This window comes from Zonotrichia leucophrys, chromosome 11 (genome assembly GCF_028769735.1).
Source record: "Zonotrichia leucophrys gambelii isolate GWCS_2022_RI chromosome 11, RI_Zleu_2.0, whole genome shotgun sequence".
Lineage (NCBI taxonomy): Eukaryota > Metazoa > Chordata > Aves > Passeriformes > Passerellidae > Zonotrichia > Zonotrichia leucophrys.
This window is the reverse complement of record NC_088181.1, coordinates 3510587-3527799: the sequence shown is the minus strand read 5'-3', so window position 1 is coordinate 3527799 and position 17213 is coordinate 3510587. Positions and strand designations below refer to the sequence as shown.

Genomic DNA, 17213 nt, shown 5'->3' with positions numbered 1-17213 from the left:
AAATAAATCCAGCAAGGCTCCTCTATGCTCAGCTGGGGTAAAGTGAAGGCAAACAGGGCTTAGTGTCTGTGTCTTGACAACTTTTGTGGTTTTGTTCCTTCCTTCACTCAGGTGGAGGCTGGACAAGCTGCTGGAGGAGAAATTCAGGGGGAATTATAAAATAAACAGCCCCACATTTCACTCAGTGAGCCCTGAGCAGCACACCTGATGTCTCTAAAGCTACACACATGCAGATAAACACATTTATACACAGCAATTGTAGGAATGCCTTGTTCTTACAGCTCTCCTGTGCACCTGCTCTGTGTCCATCCCAGGCAGATTGCTGGGCACTTTCAGCTGACTCCACCAGCCCATTCCCACCCTCCAGGCCCTGGATGTCCATGAGATGTCCAAAACCCCACGTCCACTCCTTCCGTGCCTCCCATTGTCAGGCCCAGCCTGACTCATGTCCCCTTCCTTGCTTTCTCTGTGTGCTCATGTAATTTCCACCTTCCTTCCCTATTCCACACCCCAATTTATTTTTTCCTAATGGTCTTTCTCCTCCTAAATAATTTTCAGCAAACCAACGTCACCTTGGTTTAATGAAAGCCCCTGGATGTTTATCATGTTGTTAGATCGTTTCCTTCCAGATGAAGTTGTCACTTTGTCAAGGCGTGATGCAAACCCCCAGCAGGAAGCACACAAAGGGAGAGCCCACCAGGCTCTGGGGAAGTTTGGGTGAACTGTTTGCAAAAAAACTCAGCCGAGCCCACCCCTCCGAGACCTTCATTTCCCCCTGCGGCAGCTGTCATCTGATCCCACGCCTCGCCTCTCAATGGGGCTCTCGGAGGATGCCAGATGTTGGGAACAAAGGTCTAAAAATAATCTTTCCAAGTAATCTTCCCGTCCATCACTCGAGGGGAGCGTGAGCTTTGTGCGAACATGTGAGCCGAGAACCTGATCTAACTTAAACAAGTTCAACAGCAGCTCCCGGCTCCTGCCTCTGGGCTCCTTTTTTTGCCTTTTTTTTTTTTTCTTTGCTTTTTTTTTTTTTTTTTTTTAATTCCTTCCCCTTTGCCTTCCCAGAAGCTGCGCAGGGAAAAGCTTGGAGCGCTCTTTCCCTCCCTCCTCTCCTCCTTCCCTCCTTGCAAACCCCGACATCTCCGGGGCTCCTTTTTCCATCTCTCCCTGGAACAAAAAAAAAAAATAAAATAAAACATGAGTTCCAGGCTTCTTCCAGAGATACAAAAAACCCTTTTTTGTAAGAAGCTCCTGGCTGCAGCGCTGTGTGTGCTGGTGGTGCTGCCGGAGCCGGGCAGTGCCAGGAGCCTGTGGAAACGCGCTCTGCTGAAAATGACGGAGAAATACGATGTGAGTGGGGCTGGGGGGCTCGGGGGATGCTGGCCGAGAAAAGGGGGAGTTATCCTGGCGTGCTTTGGGATAAAGGAGTGTTGGATCGGCGGGCTGGCTCGGTGTCACAGCCATCCGTGAAGTTTTCCCAGGCTGTGCGGGACTTTTGCCACCTAGCTGCTGCAGGGGGAAGCTTGGGGAGCTTTGGGATGGCATCGGCACCGCTTTCCCTGGAAAACCCCCGGGACAGGGGGGAAAGGGGCCGGGGAGAAGGGGGATGCAAACGCTGAGCTCTGGGGAGTGGTTTAGTGCGGGGAAAATAATGGGATTTATTGCGGGGAAAATAATGGGATTTATTGCTTGGAGCAGGGAGGGTTCCCTGCCCAGCTCCTGTGCTGCCTTTTGGGGTAACTTTGAGTAAATGTGGGATGGGGGCATTGCCCACGGCTCTGTAAATCCCTGGAGCACAGAGAGCTCAGCCCCGCAGTGCCAGAGCAGCGTGCCCATCACCCTGTAAAGGGTGGCGATGCCAGAAATCCATCCCTGTGGCAAGCAGAGCTGCTGCCCACGCCCTGGGTGCCACCATCTGTGCCTGCCCCTGGCAGCCTGCAGGCTCCACAGGGCACTGGGCACAGCCAACACCCCCAAACCCGCTCTGGAGAGAGCTGCCCTAAGCACAGGTACTGCTGGAAAACCTTTGGGAACCTTCACTCTGGTTAAGCAGGAGTGCTGGAGCTGGGAATGGAACAGCAGCGAGTGCAGGGGGTGATGCTGGGTCTTGCCCTGGTGTGTCTGGGCCAAACAATTGTCACAGAGGAAATTGGAATTGAAAAAAAAAAAGGAAAATAATTTGATAGCTTAAGTTTTTGGTCCTGCTGCTTGAAAAAAAAGATTTAAATTTGAAATTTTTGCTTGATCCATTCAAGTTCCCTTAGAAACCAGCACTGCCCCTTGAACTGCTTGGGTGCAAGCCCCAAACACTTTATTTTCTTATGCTCAGGTCTGACTGCATCTTCCTGCATGTGTATAAACAGCACCTCAGTGTCACAGGCAGATCCCTCTATGTTTTCTGCAGGTTTTAATTCCAAAAGGATGTTTTTCTGCCCATGACTTTTAGGGTGATGTTTGTGCATGGCAACATTTGGTTTGTGCAATTGCTGACTCAGAATTGTGACACACATCCCTTGCCCCCAATGAGAAAACTGAAATTCTGCCTCCTGGAAATTTTTTAGAAAACATTGTGCTGATGTTTGAAAGGCACTTCAGGATTTTGTAAAAAATCTTCATTATAGCCTCTCTTGGGCTAGGGTGTCCTCTGGTTTGCACTTTAATTCGAAAATGATGACATAAAGAGCTGAATTTCCTGCAAAATCACTGGAAAGTGCATTTATCTGGATGTTCTTCTGCCATATTTCAAAGTGAAGCTCAAATTGAATAGGAACCATGAGGTGAATGACCCAGAGTGATAGGACAGGAGCAGAAGAGGAATTTACATGTTGATTTTCAGATAAGGAGCCAGCTCCCCTGGGGATATATCCTCTTCTTTCAACCTGCACTTCTTCAAAGGGCTGTTTTTCCTGGCAGCCCTGAATCCAGGTGCTACTGATCTGGCAAGCTCAGCTAGAAATTGCTCATATTGACAGAAACATTGATCCAGGGAAAACAGAAAATGCTTTTCTTTCTCCTCCTCCGAGCCTTGTCAGGGGGGAAAGCGTCTGCTCTGCATCCTCTCCTGCAGTTCTGGCAGCCCCTCTGCTTTCTCACAGGGATGTTTTCTCTCCTACCAAATGCTGTGTGTTCCCTGTGGTTGGAAAAATCAGAGTCTGGGGGCAGAGCAGCTGATTTGTGAGTCATTTGGATGGAGGGATGGCAGATGGAGGTGATCATGGACATGCAGCCATGTGGGACATGGGCCACAGGAGCTGTGGGACCTGTCCCACCCCTGTGGGACCCCAAAGGACACAGATCTGTGTGGTCTGAGCCAGAAAATCCGAGGCAGCAGCAGGAGGAGTGTGTCCAGAAAAATGCTGGGTGCAGAATGGCAGGGAGGAGTGAGGATGAGGAGCTGGCTGGGGTTTCATTCACACTGGGTGAGAGGAAGGCTGTTGCCTGGCAAGGAGGGGTCAAGTGGGGCTGGAGAAGGGAGAAAGAGGGATGGCAGTGAGGAGAAAAACCTGGTGGCCACAATGGGATGCAGGAGCTGGGCTTTAAAACAAATCCATGTGTTTTACAGAGGGACATTTTTCAGATTTAGTGATTTGCAGCTGGTGTTCTGCAGCCCCCACGCTGCAGGGACTGTTCCCAAGGGGCAGAGGGAGGGAGATACCTGGGAGTGGACTCAGTTCATCATAAAACACCCATCATGTCTGCTGGGAAAAACTGGGCCAGTCTGGATTTCATTCCACTGACAACTACAGCAAGTGTTGGAGAAAAATCCCAGCCTTCTTCTAAAGTCTTCCAGAAATGAAGAATTCCTCACAGCTGCTGTAATGCTCTTCCAGCAATTTATTTACCCTGCAGCAGCCAGCTGTCATAAATCAGCCCTGGGGTACCCTCCTTGTGTTCTGGCCCCCAAATCCTCAGAGTAACCTGTGAGTAGGGCAGCCTCAGCTCCCCTTTGGAACCTGCACACATACACGCAAACCTTTTTCTGCATTTCCCGCTTTCTAGCCTTTTACTCATTATTGTGCATCTTTTGGAGCCCACCCCAGTTCTGCAGGGTTCTTCCAGCTGCAAACAGCAGATCCAAAATGACAAATCCTGAGCTGACAACAGGAGAAAATTATTGCCATTGCTTTGGTCTTGTCCTTCACATTAAGCTGCTTTCAGGCTGATGTTTGCCACTTTGATCATCACTGATGGGTGATTTTCCAGGTCTTTAATGGAAATATTGGAGGATTCAATATTCCCTTTGACTCTGTTGTGGTTTTTTTCATTTTTTTGTTTTATGGCCAGTGTTTAGGAACACCTGCCAGGGCCAGAGCTGGTGGTGTGAGGCTGAAATAAACCTCATGTGCCACCTGGAGGGGCTCCATGCAGAATGTGAATCAGCAGAGCTGTGCTCTGACACAAGCTCAGGGACCAGTTCCAGACACAAATAACAGAACAGAACTGGGATTTTCGGGAGGCAGACTGCATCCCTATTGAAATTATGGCTGAGACTGAGTGTTTCCATCCAGGTTCTTCCTCATCTTTGTTGACTTCCAGGGTTCCTCAGCTGAACTCTGCACTTTCCCCCTTTGTTTCTATCTCTAAGGCAGATATTGTCATTAAAATATTTAATAACTCTCCCTGGGAAACAGAAATTTACCTCCTGCACTGAAAAATTATTTTAAAGAAATTTTGACTGTCATCACAATCTGCAAAAATTATAAATCAGAGCCAAATTGTGAATGTTGGGAGAGCTTTTAAAAAACCTTATAACCCAAACCTGGAGATGTCCTTAACCAGGTTATTTTGGGGAATGAGGGAATCCTGTTTACACATAAACAAGGAGGTTTATTAAACAAAATAAGTAAAATATTCATATTTTGAAAGCAATGAGTTATGAGCACTAGGTGACCAGAGAAAAATGGGCAGGGAGGTCATGAGGTACAAAGTTATTTGGCCACAACTGTTATATTGTTCCCCAACGGAAATTTCATTCATGGAGCCAGCTGTTCATTGCAATTTTGGCTTCTTGGGTTCTGAATCATCTGTGAAGCAACTGCTGTAATTGTTTGGTGGTTTTTTTCATGCGTCCATTATTTGCCAGTATTATTTTGGTCCCATTTCCGTCTGCAGATGACCTTTCAAATAGAATGGTAAACTGTGACCTTCCAGGATGAGCACTCCCTCCAACAAGGAGACCTGTTCAGTGTTTGGAACTGCACAGATTTATTGCTCACTGCTCCCTTATATCCCAAAATTATGCTTGGTATGAAAATTTTATCTGTTTAAAATCCAGCAACCCCAAAAAAAAAACCAAACCCAAGAAAAGTGTATTTTCAATATCTTTGATTTTAAAACATGTTTCAAATTTGGAGTGTTTGCAGCTTTTGAGGAATGGACAAATAGAAGAGTTTGCACCTTCAGCATGGAAAACATCATCAAAATTGGGTTTTCCAAACCTTCTCAGTGGTTTAAACAGCCTATCACTTAATGGGGAAACAATGTCACAGAAGGGTTTCAAAGGAAAAAGCAGAAGAAATTTGTTTGTTGATATTGGGAACGGGGCAGGAGACTGTCAATAGTGAAAACATCAGGAATTCTCTGTCTGTCTGACATTCCATCTCCTGCAATGGCCTCTCCTTGGCCAGTTTTTGGGAGAATCCATGTGGGAACAGGCTGTTGTCAAAGGACAGATGCTCCAAAGGAGCCATTGGGGGTTAGAGAAATAAGGATGGAGCAGGATGCAGAGAGGGATGTTAATTTCTCACCTCAAATTCTCCATGGTCTGCTGGTGAAATTTCCTAGAAACCCCTGGGGGATTGTTACACCACGTTTATTCTTGGAATAACAACCCCAGTTTCTCATCACTGATTTTGTAACACACCAGTGATTTGGCCTAGTGTATCTTTACACACATTTTATGTATTTATGACTTTACCATCCTGCTCATGAGCCCATGGCAGTGCTCACTTCACACCCCTGGCTTGATGCTGATCTCTTTTAAAAGTGCAAATCCAGGATTTTGATTTTATGAGAGTTTATAAATGGTTGTTAATAAATCTGAGACCTGAGTGCCCTGAGCACTTTGTGCAGCCCAGGGGTGAGGGAGTGGTTGAGCCACAGGTGAGAAAGGAGTGGGCTGGGGCGATTCACCTCTGCTGCAGGGATTTGGCTTTTTGCTACAACAGCCCCAGTGTGAAAAAAATCTGAATCGTGCCTCATAAATGTTCCTGTGCCTGTTAATGCACTTTACACTTCTCTTATCCTGTCAGTGAGCAGTGAGCAGCTCAGCTTCTTTCTGCTGCAAATGGGCTCATTTTCTTTGGGACGAAGCTGGCATCACTCACAGATCTCACCAGAATGTCCCATGGTTTAGAAACGGTCTCTAATTTAACAGCCCAGAGCTCCACCATGGATAAACTTGAAAGGCTCCGGTAGGATGTTCCATAACTCACCTTACAGCGAACCTGACTTGCTTTTCTTCTCTTTGCAAAGGATTATGAGTACCCTCTTCATTCTCACAGCTCCCAGCAGCAGCAGAAGAGCGACCGGTGCCCGCCGCCGCCGCAGAGCCTGCCGGAGCGCGCCTGCGAGGTGCCCAGCTGCCGCTCCGACGCCGAGTGCCAGCGCCACAAGCGCTGCTGCTACAACGGCTGCATCTACGCCTGCCTCGAGTCCGTGCAGCCCCCGCCAGGTACAGGGAGCCCCGGGGGAGCTGGGAGAGACAGGAGCTTGTGGGGATGGCGGTGGTGCTGGGGATGGTCTTCAGGTGTGTTGGGTGCAGCGTGGGAGGTTGGAGCGCGGGTTGTGTTCCGCGCTTGGGGTTTCTGCGGGGTTGAGGAGTGAAAAGGTGTCCAAGGGAAGCTGGTGTGAGAAAATTTCCACTTGGGTGAGTTGTAGAAATCACTCAAGGGCAGTTGTTTTCTCAGGATGGCATTTTCCATGTTCCATCCCTGGAAGTGTCCAAGGCAAACTGGTGTGGCAAAATTTCCACTTGAGTGAATTGTAGAAGTCACTCAAGGCCAGTTGTATTCCCAGCATGGCATTTTCTATGCCCCATCCCTGAAAGTGTCCAAGGCAAGCTGGTGTGGTAAAATTTCTCCTTGGTCCAATTGTAGAAGTCACTCAAGGGCGGTTCTTTTCCCAGGATGGCATTTTCCATGCTCCATGCCTGGAAGTGGGGATGCCACACCAAGGCAACCTGGTGTGGTAAAATTTCTCCTTGGTCCAGTTGTAGTAGTCACTCAAGGACGGTTCTTTTCCCAGGATGGCATCTTCCATGCCTGGAAGTGTCTGAGGCAAACTGGTGTGGCAAAATTTCCACTTGAGTGAATTGTAGAAGTCACTCAAGGCCAGTTCTTTTCCAAGGACAGGCAAACTGGTGTGGTAAAATTTCTCCTTGGTCCAATTGTAGAAGTCACTCAAGGGCAATTCTTTCCCAGGATGGCATTTTCCATGCTCCATGCCTGGAAGTGGGGATGCCATACCAAGGCAACCTGGTGTGGCAAAATTTCTGCTTGGATGAATTGTAGATGTCACTCAAGGGCAATTCTTTCCCAGGATGGCATTTTCCATGCTCCATGCCTGGAAGCGTCCAAGGCAAACTGGTGTGGCAAAATTTCTACTTGGGTGAAGTGTAGAAGTCACTCAAGGGCAGTTCTTTTCCAAGGAAAGGCAAACTGGTGTGGCAAAATTTCTACTAGGATGAATTACAGAAGTCACTCAAGGCCACTTGTTTTCCTGCGATGGCATTTTTCATGCTCCATGCCTAGAAGTGTCCAAGGCAAACTGGCGTGGCAAAATTTCTACTTGGTCAAATTAAGTCCAAATTAGATGAATCCATCAGGCAGCCTCCTCACAGACCCTTAGAGGAAATCCATGACTTTTCCACAACTCTGTGCCCTGTGGCTGCCACATCTTGACACTGTGGTCTCTTGTTTCTGTCTCTGCAGTCCTGGACTGGCTGGTTCAGCCCAAACCCCGCTGGCTGGGAGGCAATGGGTGGCTTTTGGATGGCCCAGAGGAAGTCTTACAAGGTACAGCACATTTGTCTATCTTCTCTGCAATATCCATAATCCCACAAAGGCCCTGGAGAATGAATCCCTCATACACAGAGCTTGCCTGGGATGTTGAGCTGCTGGTATTTGTCTGGAGTTCCCACAGGAATAACTCTGTGTGGTGCTGGGAGCTGCTTTCTGCTGCAGTAAATACTTTTTATGGATATGGATTATGCAGCAGAGCACTAGGAATGCTGCAGGGTGCTGGGCTTGTACCCATTCTTCAGATAATGAAAGATCTATCTTCCTTTTAGAAAAAGGCTTTGTCATCATACACATAATTTTCTGCCAGCTTCCTGATAGAGTGTGGGTGGACTTGGAATGGGAGATCCTTTAATCCAGAGTGGCCTCCTCACCCAGATGCCTTGGGCTGGGGCTGTGGCTCTTGGATCTGAAGGTGACTTGGACAGGAGCCCTGGCAAACTGCTGCAGAGCTGTGCCAACTGGGGCATCTAAATTTGGAGACTGACAATGAGATTGAGCTTCTCAGCATCATTCCATAGGAAAAGGGGGTTTAATTAATTTTTTCCAATACCTAAAACTGAAATAAGAAGGGAGTGGGGAGGTGGGAAGAGAAGTTTTCTTCTGTAAGGCATTCCGAGATATATGGACACCTGAAGTTTTGGGGTTTTTCATGGAAAAGTTAACCCAGCTTTTGATCAGCTTTAGTCAGATCCAGGTAGTGCCAATAAATTCCCCTCTTTGGTCTTACACAGATGGTTTTAGACTCGCTAATCCTCAACTCTCATCTATTATGGAAACTCCAAGTTCTTGAAGAGAAAATTCTGCCTCCAGCTCATTGGAGCTGCACAGCTAGAAACAAGATAAAATAGGTTCCTCCTCATCCATCCTTGTCATGCTTATATTATTTGTTCTTATCTGAACACCTTCATCTCAGCTTGAGGGAGTAATTAGGGAAGCAAGAACCATCAGTCATGGCATGAGAATTACAGCAGAGGTACTTGAAATTAAAAATCAGAGGGAGGAGTGGCCCTGCAGAGTCTGTACATGTAATGGCCACAGACACTGCCCAGGTCCTGCTTTGCCTTCCCATTCTGAGCTGCACTTGCTGCCTGTCCCAGGTCAGAGTGGTGAAACCTCTGTTTGGGACAGGGGTGGCACTGCCTGACCCCACAGTGAGTCACTGCTGAGGTTTCGATTCAGCAGCAGGCCTGTGGGTGTGGAGCAGAGAGCACAGCAGCACAATGCCAGCTTCCTGCTCATGTTCCAACTCCTCACCCAGCCCAGACCCTGGTGGGACACACTTGTCCCTGCATGGTGGGACACGCTTGTCCCTGCCTGGGGAGAGCAGCCCTATGGGAGGATCATCCTGCATGGTGGGCACTGATGATGCCTCTTTGGGCTACCTAAAAACAGAATTCAAACAAAATAAGAAGGATAAAAAGCAGTTTGTTTATATTTATTGAAGGGCCTTCAGGTACATTTAGGGCAGACAAAGCCCCCCAGGGGCTACACCCAAAAATGGACAATGGATCATGGGTTTGCACACTTGTATAAGTTTGGTCCATTTGCATATTGGAGGCTAATCTTCCAATTCCAGTTTCAGGTAATGAAATATTTACCCCAGGTTTGTTCCCCCCAACTCACTTTTGTTCCCATCTCTGGGGCCTGAGGCAGTGAGGTGTCCTTGATTGCCAGGCCTGGAGAGGAATTGTTGTGTCTGCCCAAAATGGGAAAGCAGCAGCTCCCACTGTGTGTGGAGTTCAGAGTTCTACATTTGGTGCCTAAAGAGACTGGCCAGGAACAGAGTTAAAGGCATAAAGTAGGGATTTATTAAAAGGATACTTCTTGGGCAGTACAAGAGCCTGGCCATCGCAACATCCAAGATGGACCCAAGATAGACGAGTTTTCACACTTTTATAAATTTTGGTCCATTTACATATTGGGGTTAATTGTCCAAATTACAGCTTCAGGTTATGAAGTCCCATCCTCCCAGTTTGCTCTTCTCAGTTCGCTGTTTTTTATGCTTTTTGAGCCTGAAGCTGCAGTGGTGTCCTTGGGCTGGAAAAGGATTGTTTTGTCTGAGCTGTGAGGAGAACTTGCTATCACTTTATATGAAGCTCAGAGTCACACACCGACGAAGTACATAATCTGAAAGATACAGAAGTTAAACTTAAGGCATCACACCAAAGAATTGCAGGATTACAAATACATGAAAAACATACAAACTAAAACCCTATGGTATGGGTGTCCTATGTGGATGGTGCCCACCCCAGAGCTGGCACACAGGCTGTGGGGAGGGTTTGTGCAGGGAATGGTGCTGAGCTGTGCCAGGAGGGGCCAGCCCCCATGGCAAGGAGCCTGAGGAGGGGTGGTGGCCGTGTTGGGGTCCCTGTGGGTGTCACAGCATCTGAGGTTTCTCTTGCAGCTGAGGCCTGCAGCACCACGGAGGACGGGGACGAGCCCCTGCACTGCCCCACGGGCTACGAGTGCCACATCATCAACCCGGGCAACACGGCCGAGGGCATCCCCAACAGGGGCCAGTGCATCAAGCTCCGGGGAAACCCAGGTGGGTCAGGCAGGAAACCTCCCTTGGTGGGATGAGGCCATTTCTTACTCACAGATGGGGCAGCAGGAAACCTCCCCCTGTGGGATGGAGCCCTTTTCTCACTCACAGATGGGGCAGCAGGAAACCTCCCCCTGTGGGATGGAGCCCTTTTCTCACTCACAGATGGGGCAGCTGAGAGGTGTTTTAAAAACTTTTATAATATATAAATAATAAATAATATAAATTTTATAATTCATGCCATCACAATCAGAAGCCAACTGTTTCTTAATTACAATACACTTTAAGCATTTCTTGGCCTATCAGCTTTAGCCACACCAATGTTTTAGATGCCTTAAACCCAATAATTAAAATTACCCCTCATGGGTCCCACTACAATGCATCTTTCACAGTTCTGTTTCTGCAAAGTATCCAGTCTTATCTGCAAGGCCACACTTTGAAACTTGTTTCTAGCTCCATTTCTCTCTCAGCAATGTTTGTCCTGTTCCATGGTGTTTCTAAGTCAGCATTTCTTGTCTCAAGGTTTGCATACAGATGCACACAGTGTGAGCTTTCTGTCAGGCTTTGAGAATTCTCTACAAATCCATTTCCCACATTTTCCTCTCTCTCTTGAATGGAAAAAACTTCTCGTGCATGCTGATATTTGCAGGGCAGAAGCAGAAAGGAAGGGACCAGGACACCAGGACACTCATGCCAGTGTCCTCTTGGGCTGTGTCTGTGTGTGCTGTGAATACACAGCACAAAAATTAGAAATATTTATAAGTTACTGCATGCTTCAATGAGAAATCTGAGTTTTAAATTCCAGATTTATCTTCTGACTTTGCTTTCTGCATTCAAAACTTCGTTGCCTTCATTCTGCTGATGCATTTGCCCGAAAAAGAATTTCACACATGCCAAAATATTTTCCAGGAAAGCTCATAGCATGTGAATGGTAGGATATGTACATTGGCACTGGGCTAAAATCACCTCAGTGCTGAGACACGAGACATCAGTTTTGCCATTTGGTCACTGTAAAAAACAGGAGAAGCATCAAACCAGGTCTCTCAGCTGCTTCCAAAAGAGATTAAGAGTTTTTCCATCATCTCTTTTATAACCTTTTCTTTAATAACATCCACAGTAACCAATGTAATGCAGAACTGTGGGGATCTTAGACATGAAGTATTTCTAAGGGCTTAAATAATTATATAAATGGCAAACAGAACAACTTAGCTGGAACTTGAATTATGTAAAATGCTAAAAGATGGTCTGAAAAGTTACCCAAATTTTATTTCATTTGGGAAAGCCTCTGAATCCTTGACTTGTAGCTATTGAAAAGGTTATAAAATGCTAGTGGCAATTCCCACTTTTATGGCAAATGAGTTGTGTCCATAGAGCTCAGTAATCTCAGCAGTTTATAAGAGGTTTATAGCAACCCAAATTACTTCAGCCACAGAGGACTTTTATGTCCCTCATTGTGAGGCTATTATTTCCCTATCTCTAATTTCTCTGTGCTGTACACAGCAGGTCAGAGTTTAACACAAAAAATGAAGCCTGACTCTGTATGTTCTCACCATGAATCTTCTTTTCCAGATGGACACAACCTGAGGCATAAGTATTACAAGGAATATATTGGTAAGCTGCTGGCATGAAGTGGTTGTTATTGTTGTTGTTGTTGTTATTATTTTAAACTTTATCATTCTTGCAATGCTTACAAGGAATTTGCTCCTTATGAAATGAAGGTTTGTACATAGAAAAAAAAATATTCTTTATCTTCAACTCTCTATGCCTCGGTCAGATGTTATTTTAAGATCTACGATGTCCTGACTGTGGACTCTTGAGAACCAGAATTTTCAGCTGTGACAGAATGAGTTAAACTGCCAGGGGAACCACCCATTCCAATAATCTTTTTTTTTTATTTTTAAGCATATTTTTGGAGCTTTGCTCTTGGTCCAAGACTCCTCTGTGTTGAAGCTGAACACAGGGCTCTGTCAAAAGCAGGGTCTTGGGCTGTGGTAAGAGATAAGGGATGGTGGAGCCCAGTGAATTCCCTCAGAGGTGTCAGGTCCCTCTCACAAATCTGGGGCTCAGAAAAAGCAGGAGCATCTCCCACATCTTTCCTCACAGTTCCAAAGCTCCTGGTTCCTCCCTCTTGGATCTGGATCTGATTGGAAGTGACATTCAGGTATAACTAGACAGCAGCTTTGAAACAAGATTTCCAAACAGCCCAATTTGGCCACTTTGGCTGATAAAACCAGGAGAGGATTTCTTTTTCTTTCTTCCAGTATGGGCTAGCCCAGCTATCTGTTAAATAATGATAAAATAAACCTGCACTGCTGAGGGAACCTCAAGAAACCATTTTCCACAGCCCAACCCGAAACCTGACTTTGCTGATGTTTGTTTTACAGGGAGCAATTCCAACAATTTGGTTGGCTATGTGAAAAACCAGCAGAAGCATTTGGGCTAATTGAAGGTGTGCCTGGGTAAGTGCCCTGTGAATAAAGGGAAAGCTGGGTGGAAATAGCTGGTGCTTGGAATGCAATCATTCACAGAAACGTTTTCTGAGAGTGGTATTTCCTCTAAGCAAAATGCTGGAGTAAGGACAGCACCTTAAAACCCTGTGCAGGTGCATGAAACACTCTCATTCCACCAGACACACCTGATTTCTTGGCAGAACCTTTGCCTTGTGGGTATTTAGAGGATGAAAAATAATTGATGTTCCTTAAGACATTAAACTTTTGTGTTTAGGGGTTTCTTCTAACACAGGTGTAACTGGGCCTGCCAGACAAATTAAAAAGCTATTTATTCTGTTTATTCTGACTGCAGAAAGGGTCAGTCTTGCAAATCCTTCAGCACATGGGGGGTTTTGTGGGATAATTTTCTGTGTGTGAACACTTGTGCTGAGCAGTGGCAGCACTCGTGAGCAAAGGCACATTGATCTGTCAGAGCCAAGAGCAAAAGCTCTGTCAGTTTTATCAGCCTTGCATCAGGCAAGAATGAAAATATTTATTACACCAAAAGTTCTGTCCCAAGATGGTTTTCTCAACACTTTCAGCTTCACTTTAAAATTAACTTGGGTTTAGCTGGGAGTTGTGAAAACAAAGCAGTTCAGTTCAGTACCTACGTCAGGCTGGCTGTTAAGATTGCTCAGCTACTTAAGGACAAGTTCTGTGCAAACATCCTAGGAAGGATAAATATTTTAATTCCTCTTCCTCTCTTTTTTTTTCTTTTGTTGTTTGGTTTTCACCCAGCTGGACCACTCTGTCAAGGAATGCTTTACCCAGCAGCTTTCTGGTCCCAGATCTCCACATCTCCAGCACCCCCTGATCCCTGCCCATCACTGACAGAAAAAATTCAATATCCAAGGAAAAGTCCACATTTTAACCCCACCAGGAAGGGGAGAAATGTGATCCCCTGAAGGAAACCACACTGCTTATCAGCTGCCCTTCTACAAATGAAATGCAAACAGCTCCAAGGGATCCCTGTAAGCCACTGTGCCATGATCAGGCTGCTGACACAGAGCCAGCCCTTCATGTGCTTGTTGTGTGACCAATTCAGATTTCAGGCCTGTGAACACAACCCAGTGACGTCAGAATTCTACCTAAATATCATCTCTAATTTGCTTTAAAACAGGTGAGACTAAAGAGGTTCTCTGGATCAAATCCAGTGCATGCCTGTCTGGAACAACCCCTTTAAAGAAGCCTTTTCACCAGCTTAAAATTCAAAGAAATCTGCAAGTTTCTTCTATTTATACCCAGATAAAAACCAGGCTTGACACCCACTCTAAATGGCTAAACCTGAAGTTTTAAGAATTTGAGGAAGTTTAAGCTAGGAGCAAAAACAGCTTTATAAATGCTTTTAGGTTACTTTCCTCTTCTCAGTCTGGTGAGCTGCAGATTGAGAGTTAATAATGGAACAAATTCCTTCCTGCAATATCCAGGCTGACACACAAATGCATGCCAGGTTTTGTAATGTGCTGTTTTTAGCCAGCACAGTTAATACTCACAAAATCTGGGGGTTTGTACCTGCAAAACCTCAGCAAGAGGCCTGAAGTCTGGATAATTGGTTAAATGTGTTAGAAAATCAAACCCAGGATAAATTTGTGTGCTGAAAAGGATTGTCTGGCAGATGGGCCACTGCTCCTCAGGAGTCCTGTACCTTTTGTGTTGATTTCCCTAAATCCTTAAAGTCTGGATATTTGTATTTGGGCCTCACAGCTTCTTTTAGCTGTTTACCATTATACAATGGAAAACACATTTTCTATTAAGGTTTTCCTTTCCTGTGGCAGTCCTGAAGGGACAATTGCATTTATTGTGACAAACCAGCCAGAATTGTCTGGCAGAAAAGCCACATTTGCTCCATGGTTTAGTCCATGTCCCCATCTGCCTGCATGAAATTAACATTTTCATTTGCACAGTAGTAGCACTGCATATAAATACCCAATTCACAAACGCAAGCCCCTGCTTCCACTCACAAAATACAGGATTTTTTTTTTTCACTCACTAAATGGTTTCAGCCAAATCCAAGACACCTATAAAACTCTTGATGCTTTGCACATGACATTTGCAGCTGGAGAGATGGAAGGTGCCAAAGTGCTCTTCTGTTTCCTATTCTAAACACACTCCTGGGTGCTTTACAGAGCAAAGAACAGCTGAAGGGCTCCACATTTTCCTAAATATCTCCATTTGTTGTACTCACTCTTTTTCAAAGTGCAAGATATTAAATGCAGCACCATGTTTGGGCAGAGATATTTCTGTAATTTTATCCTATACAGCTTCCTGCAGCGAGATCTTAATTCCTGCTTGGACACAGGGGCCACAGAACCAGAGAATTTTGGAATGGTTTTGGAAGGGACTTTGAATCTCATCACCTCCCACTAGACCAGGTTGTCCAGGCTCCAATCCATATTTTATAGTTCCAATCTGTGTTCAGACCAGAAACTTGTCACTTGTCCTACTGCAGCCTCCCTCCTCAGTGCTGCTCAGTGAAATGCATTGGTTTTGTTCAGCATTACTTCCTGCAGGAAAAAAAAAAAATCAAATTCTGATTAAATGAGCAAAGCCCCGAAGTGATCACTGCTGGCCCCAAAGGGTAAATGCCAAAATGTTCAATTTTAAACTAAAAAATTCCTAAAACCTTGTGAGGAGCTAGTTGAAAAATTGGTGGTGTGCATTCACAAATTTGAAAGATTAAAACTTCAAATCTCAGCCTAATCTCTCAAAGCAGCCCAAAATATGCTTAATTTGAGTGGACACATTCACTTCAGTGTCTGTTTTCTTTGTAGCTGCAGAAGCACATACCTGACCTCCTGGGTGGGACAGTGCAGGTATTTTCTGCTTGCAAAAGGAATTTAAATTTAAAAAAAAAAAAAAAGAAAAAAAGAAAGAAAGAAAATTGACAAATTAATAATTTGATGATGAATTTCTGTTTACTGGGTGTTTCACAGCCATCACCCTTCTATAGTGGTGCTATAATGCTCAGGGGGATTTTTCCAGGTTAATTCAAGTTATTAATTGTCAGACTCAGAAACAAAAGCCACAGGAGGGACTTGACAAAGTTTTCAGCAGTGAGACACTGAAATGTGAAACTCAGACACTGAAATGAAAACACAGAGCAGGTGAGCTGTCCTCAGCTGCCCTGCTCTCCAGAAACAGATGCTCCATCAGCAGCCTGGTGCAGCACAGTAGGAAATGCCTGGTGTAGGATGTTTTTAACCTTTTCATGACCACTCTGCAGCGTGTTTGGTGCTATGATAACCGTCCTGTGTGCCACTGAGTGCTGCACTGCCCACAGCTCCCACATCCCCGAGGATCTGGGCAGCCCCAGGAGGCCCCTCCCTGGTTTGTGCTGCTCAGGTTCTGCTTTGGTGCTCAATAAAAAGTGACCAGTCTATTTTTCAACCCTGCTGAGTTTCTGTTGTGTCTTCTTGATGTACTTGCAGCTTTGGATTAGGGGAAAAAAATGGAGAAAACTTCTAAATTTTACTTGTTGGGAGAACATAACACAAGCATAGGGAGACAAAAGTCATTTTGCCCACTGGGAGGGAGGTGATAGACCCCAAAACACATCCACCACTTCTGTTAGCTTTCAGAAGGGCCCCTGTTTTGGGTCAGACCCTCAGTTCTTGGCATTTTCACTGCCCACAGAGGAGCTGGCAGACAGTGATACCCCAGCAGAAGTGACCCTTTGTTTGCACTGGGGCAATGCTGGGGCTGCCAGCTCAGGTGCTTTGGGCTGCACCAGCACTGCCCAGGCAGCTTTGCAGGAGCCTCAGAGGGTGAAGAAACCGAGCAAGGTGAAGGTCAGAGCTGGGCTGTGCCCACTGCAGGACAGAGCTGGCACAGCACAGGGGTTGGGCCGATCCCAGCCTCCACCACCCTCCTGCCCCACCCAGGATCCTGCTCTACCTGCTCCTCAGCAGGGACAGGAGTGCTCCTGCTCTGCCCTGACAGCACAGCAGGGACGGGAGCTGCCTGCAGGGACAGCAGGGACGGGAGCTGCCTGCAGCTGAGCCATGGGGGGACAGCAGCAGGGCTGGCACTTGGGAAGGGCTGGGGGGTTCTGGTGAGCCCAGGCAGCTCCAGGTGGCAGGGAAGCTCCTCACTGTGCCAGGGAAGGTGTCCTTGGCACCACTTGGATCTCTTTTGGTCTTTGGGATCTTTGGGATCACTTGG

General features: G+C 46.2%; 1 protein-coding gene across 1 annotated transcript; it reads left to right on the top strand.

Annotated features, from left to right (window-relative positions):
• The first annotated feature begins 1057 nt into the window (after positions 1-1057).
• On the top strand, positions 1058-16439 carry WFDC1 (WAP four-disulfide core domain 1). The gene is made up of 7 exons (XM_064723067.1): positions 1058-1350; positions 6475-6673; positions 7932-8015; positions 10426-10566; positions 12133-12174; positions 12948-13022; positions 13791-16439. The coding sequence occupies exons 1-6, from the start codon at positions 1198-1200 to the stop codon at positions 13004-13006; spliced, it is 678 nt and encodes a 225-aa protein (XP_064579137.1). The 5' UTR covers positions 1058-1197; the 3' UTR covers positions 13007-13022; positions 13791-16439.
• The last annotated feature ends 774 nt before the right edge of the window (positions 16440-17213 follow it).

Coding starts and splice junctions, on each gene's coding strand:
- WFDC1 (XM_064723067.1), top strand. CDS start 1,198: ATGAGTTCCAGGCTTCTTCCAGAGATACAAAAAACCCTTTTTTGTAAG. Junction 1,351..6,474: donor AAATGACGGAGAAATACGAT/GTGAGTGGGGCT, acceptor CTCTTTGCAAAG/GATTATGAGTACCCTCTTCA. Junction 10,567..12,132: donor CAAGCTCCGGGGAAACCCAG/GTGGGTCAGGCA, acceptor CTTCTTTTCCAG/ATGGACACAACCTGAGGCAT.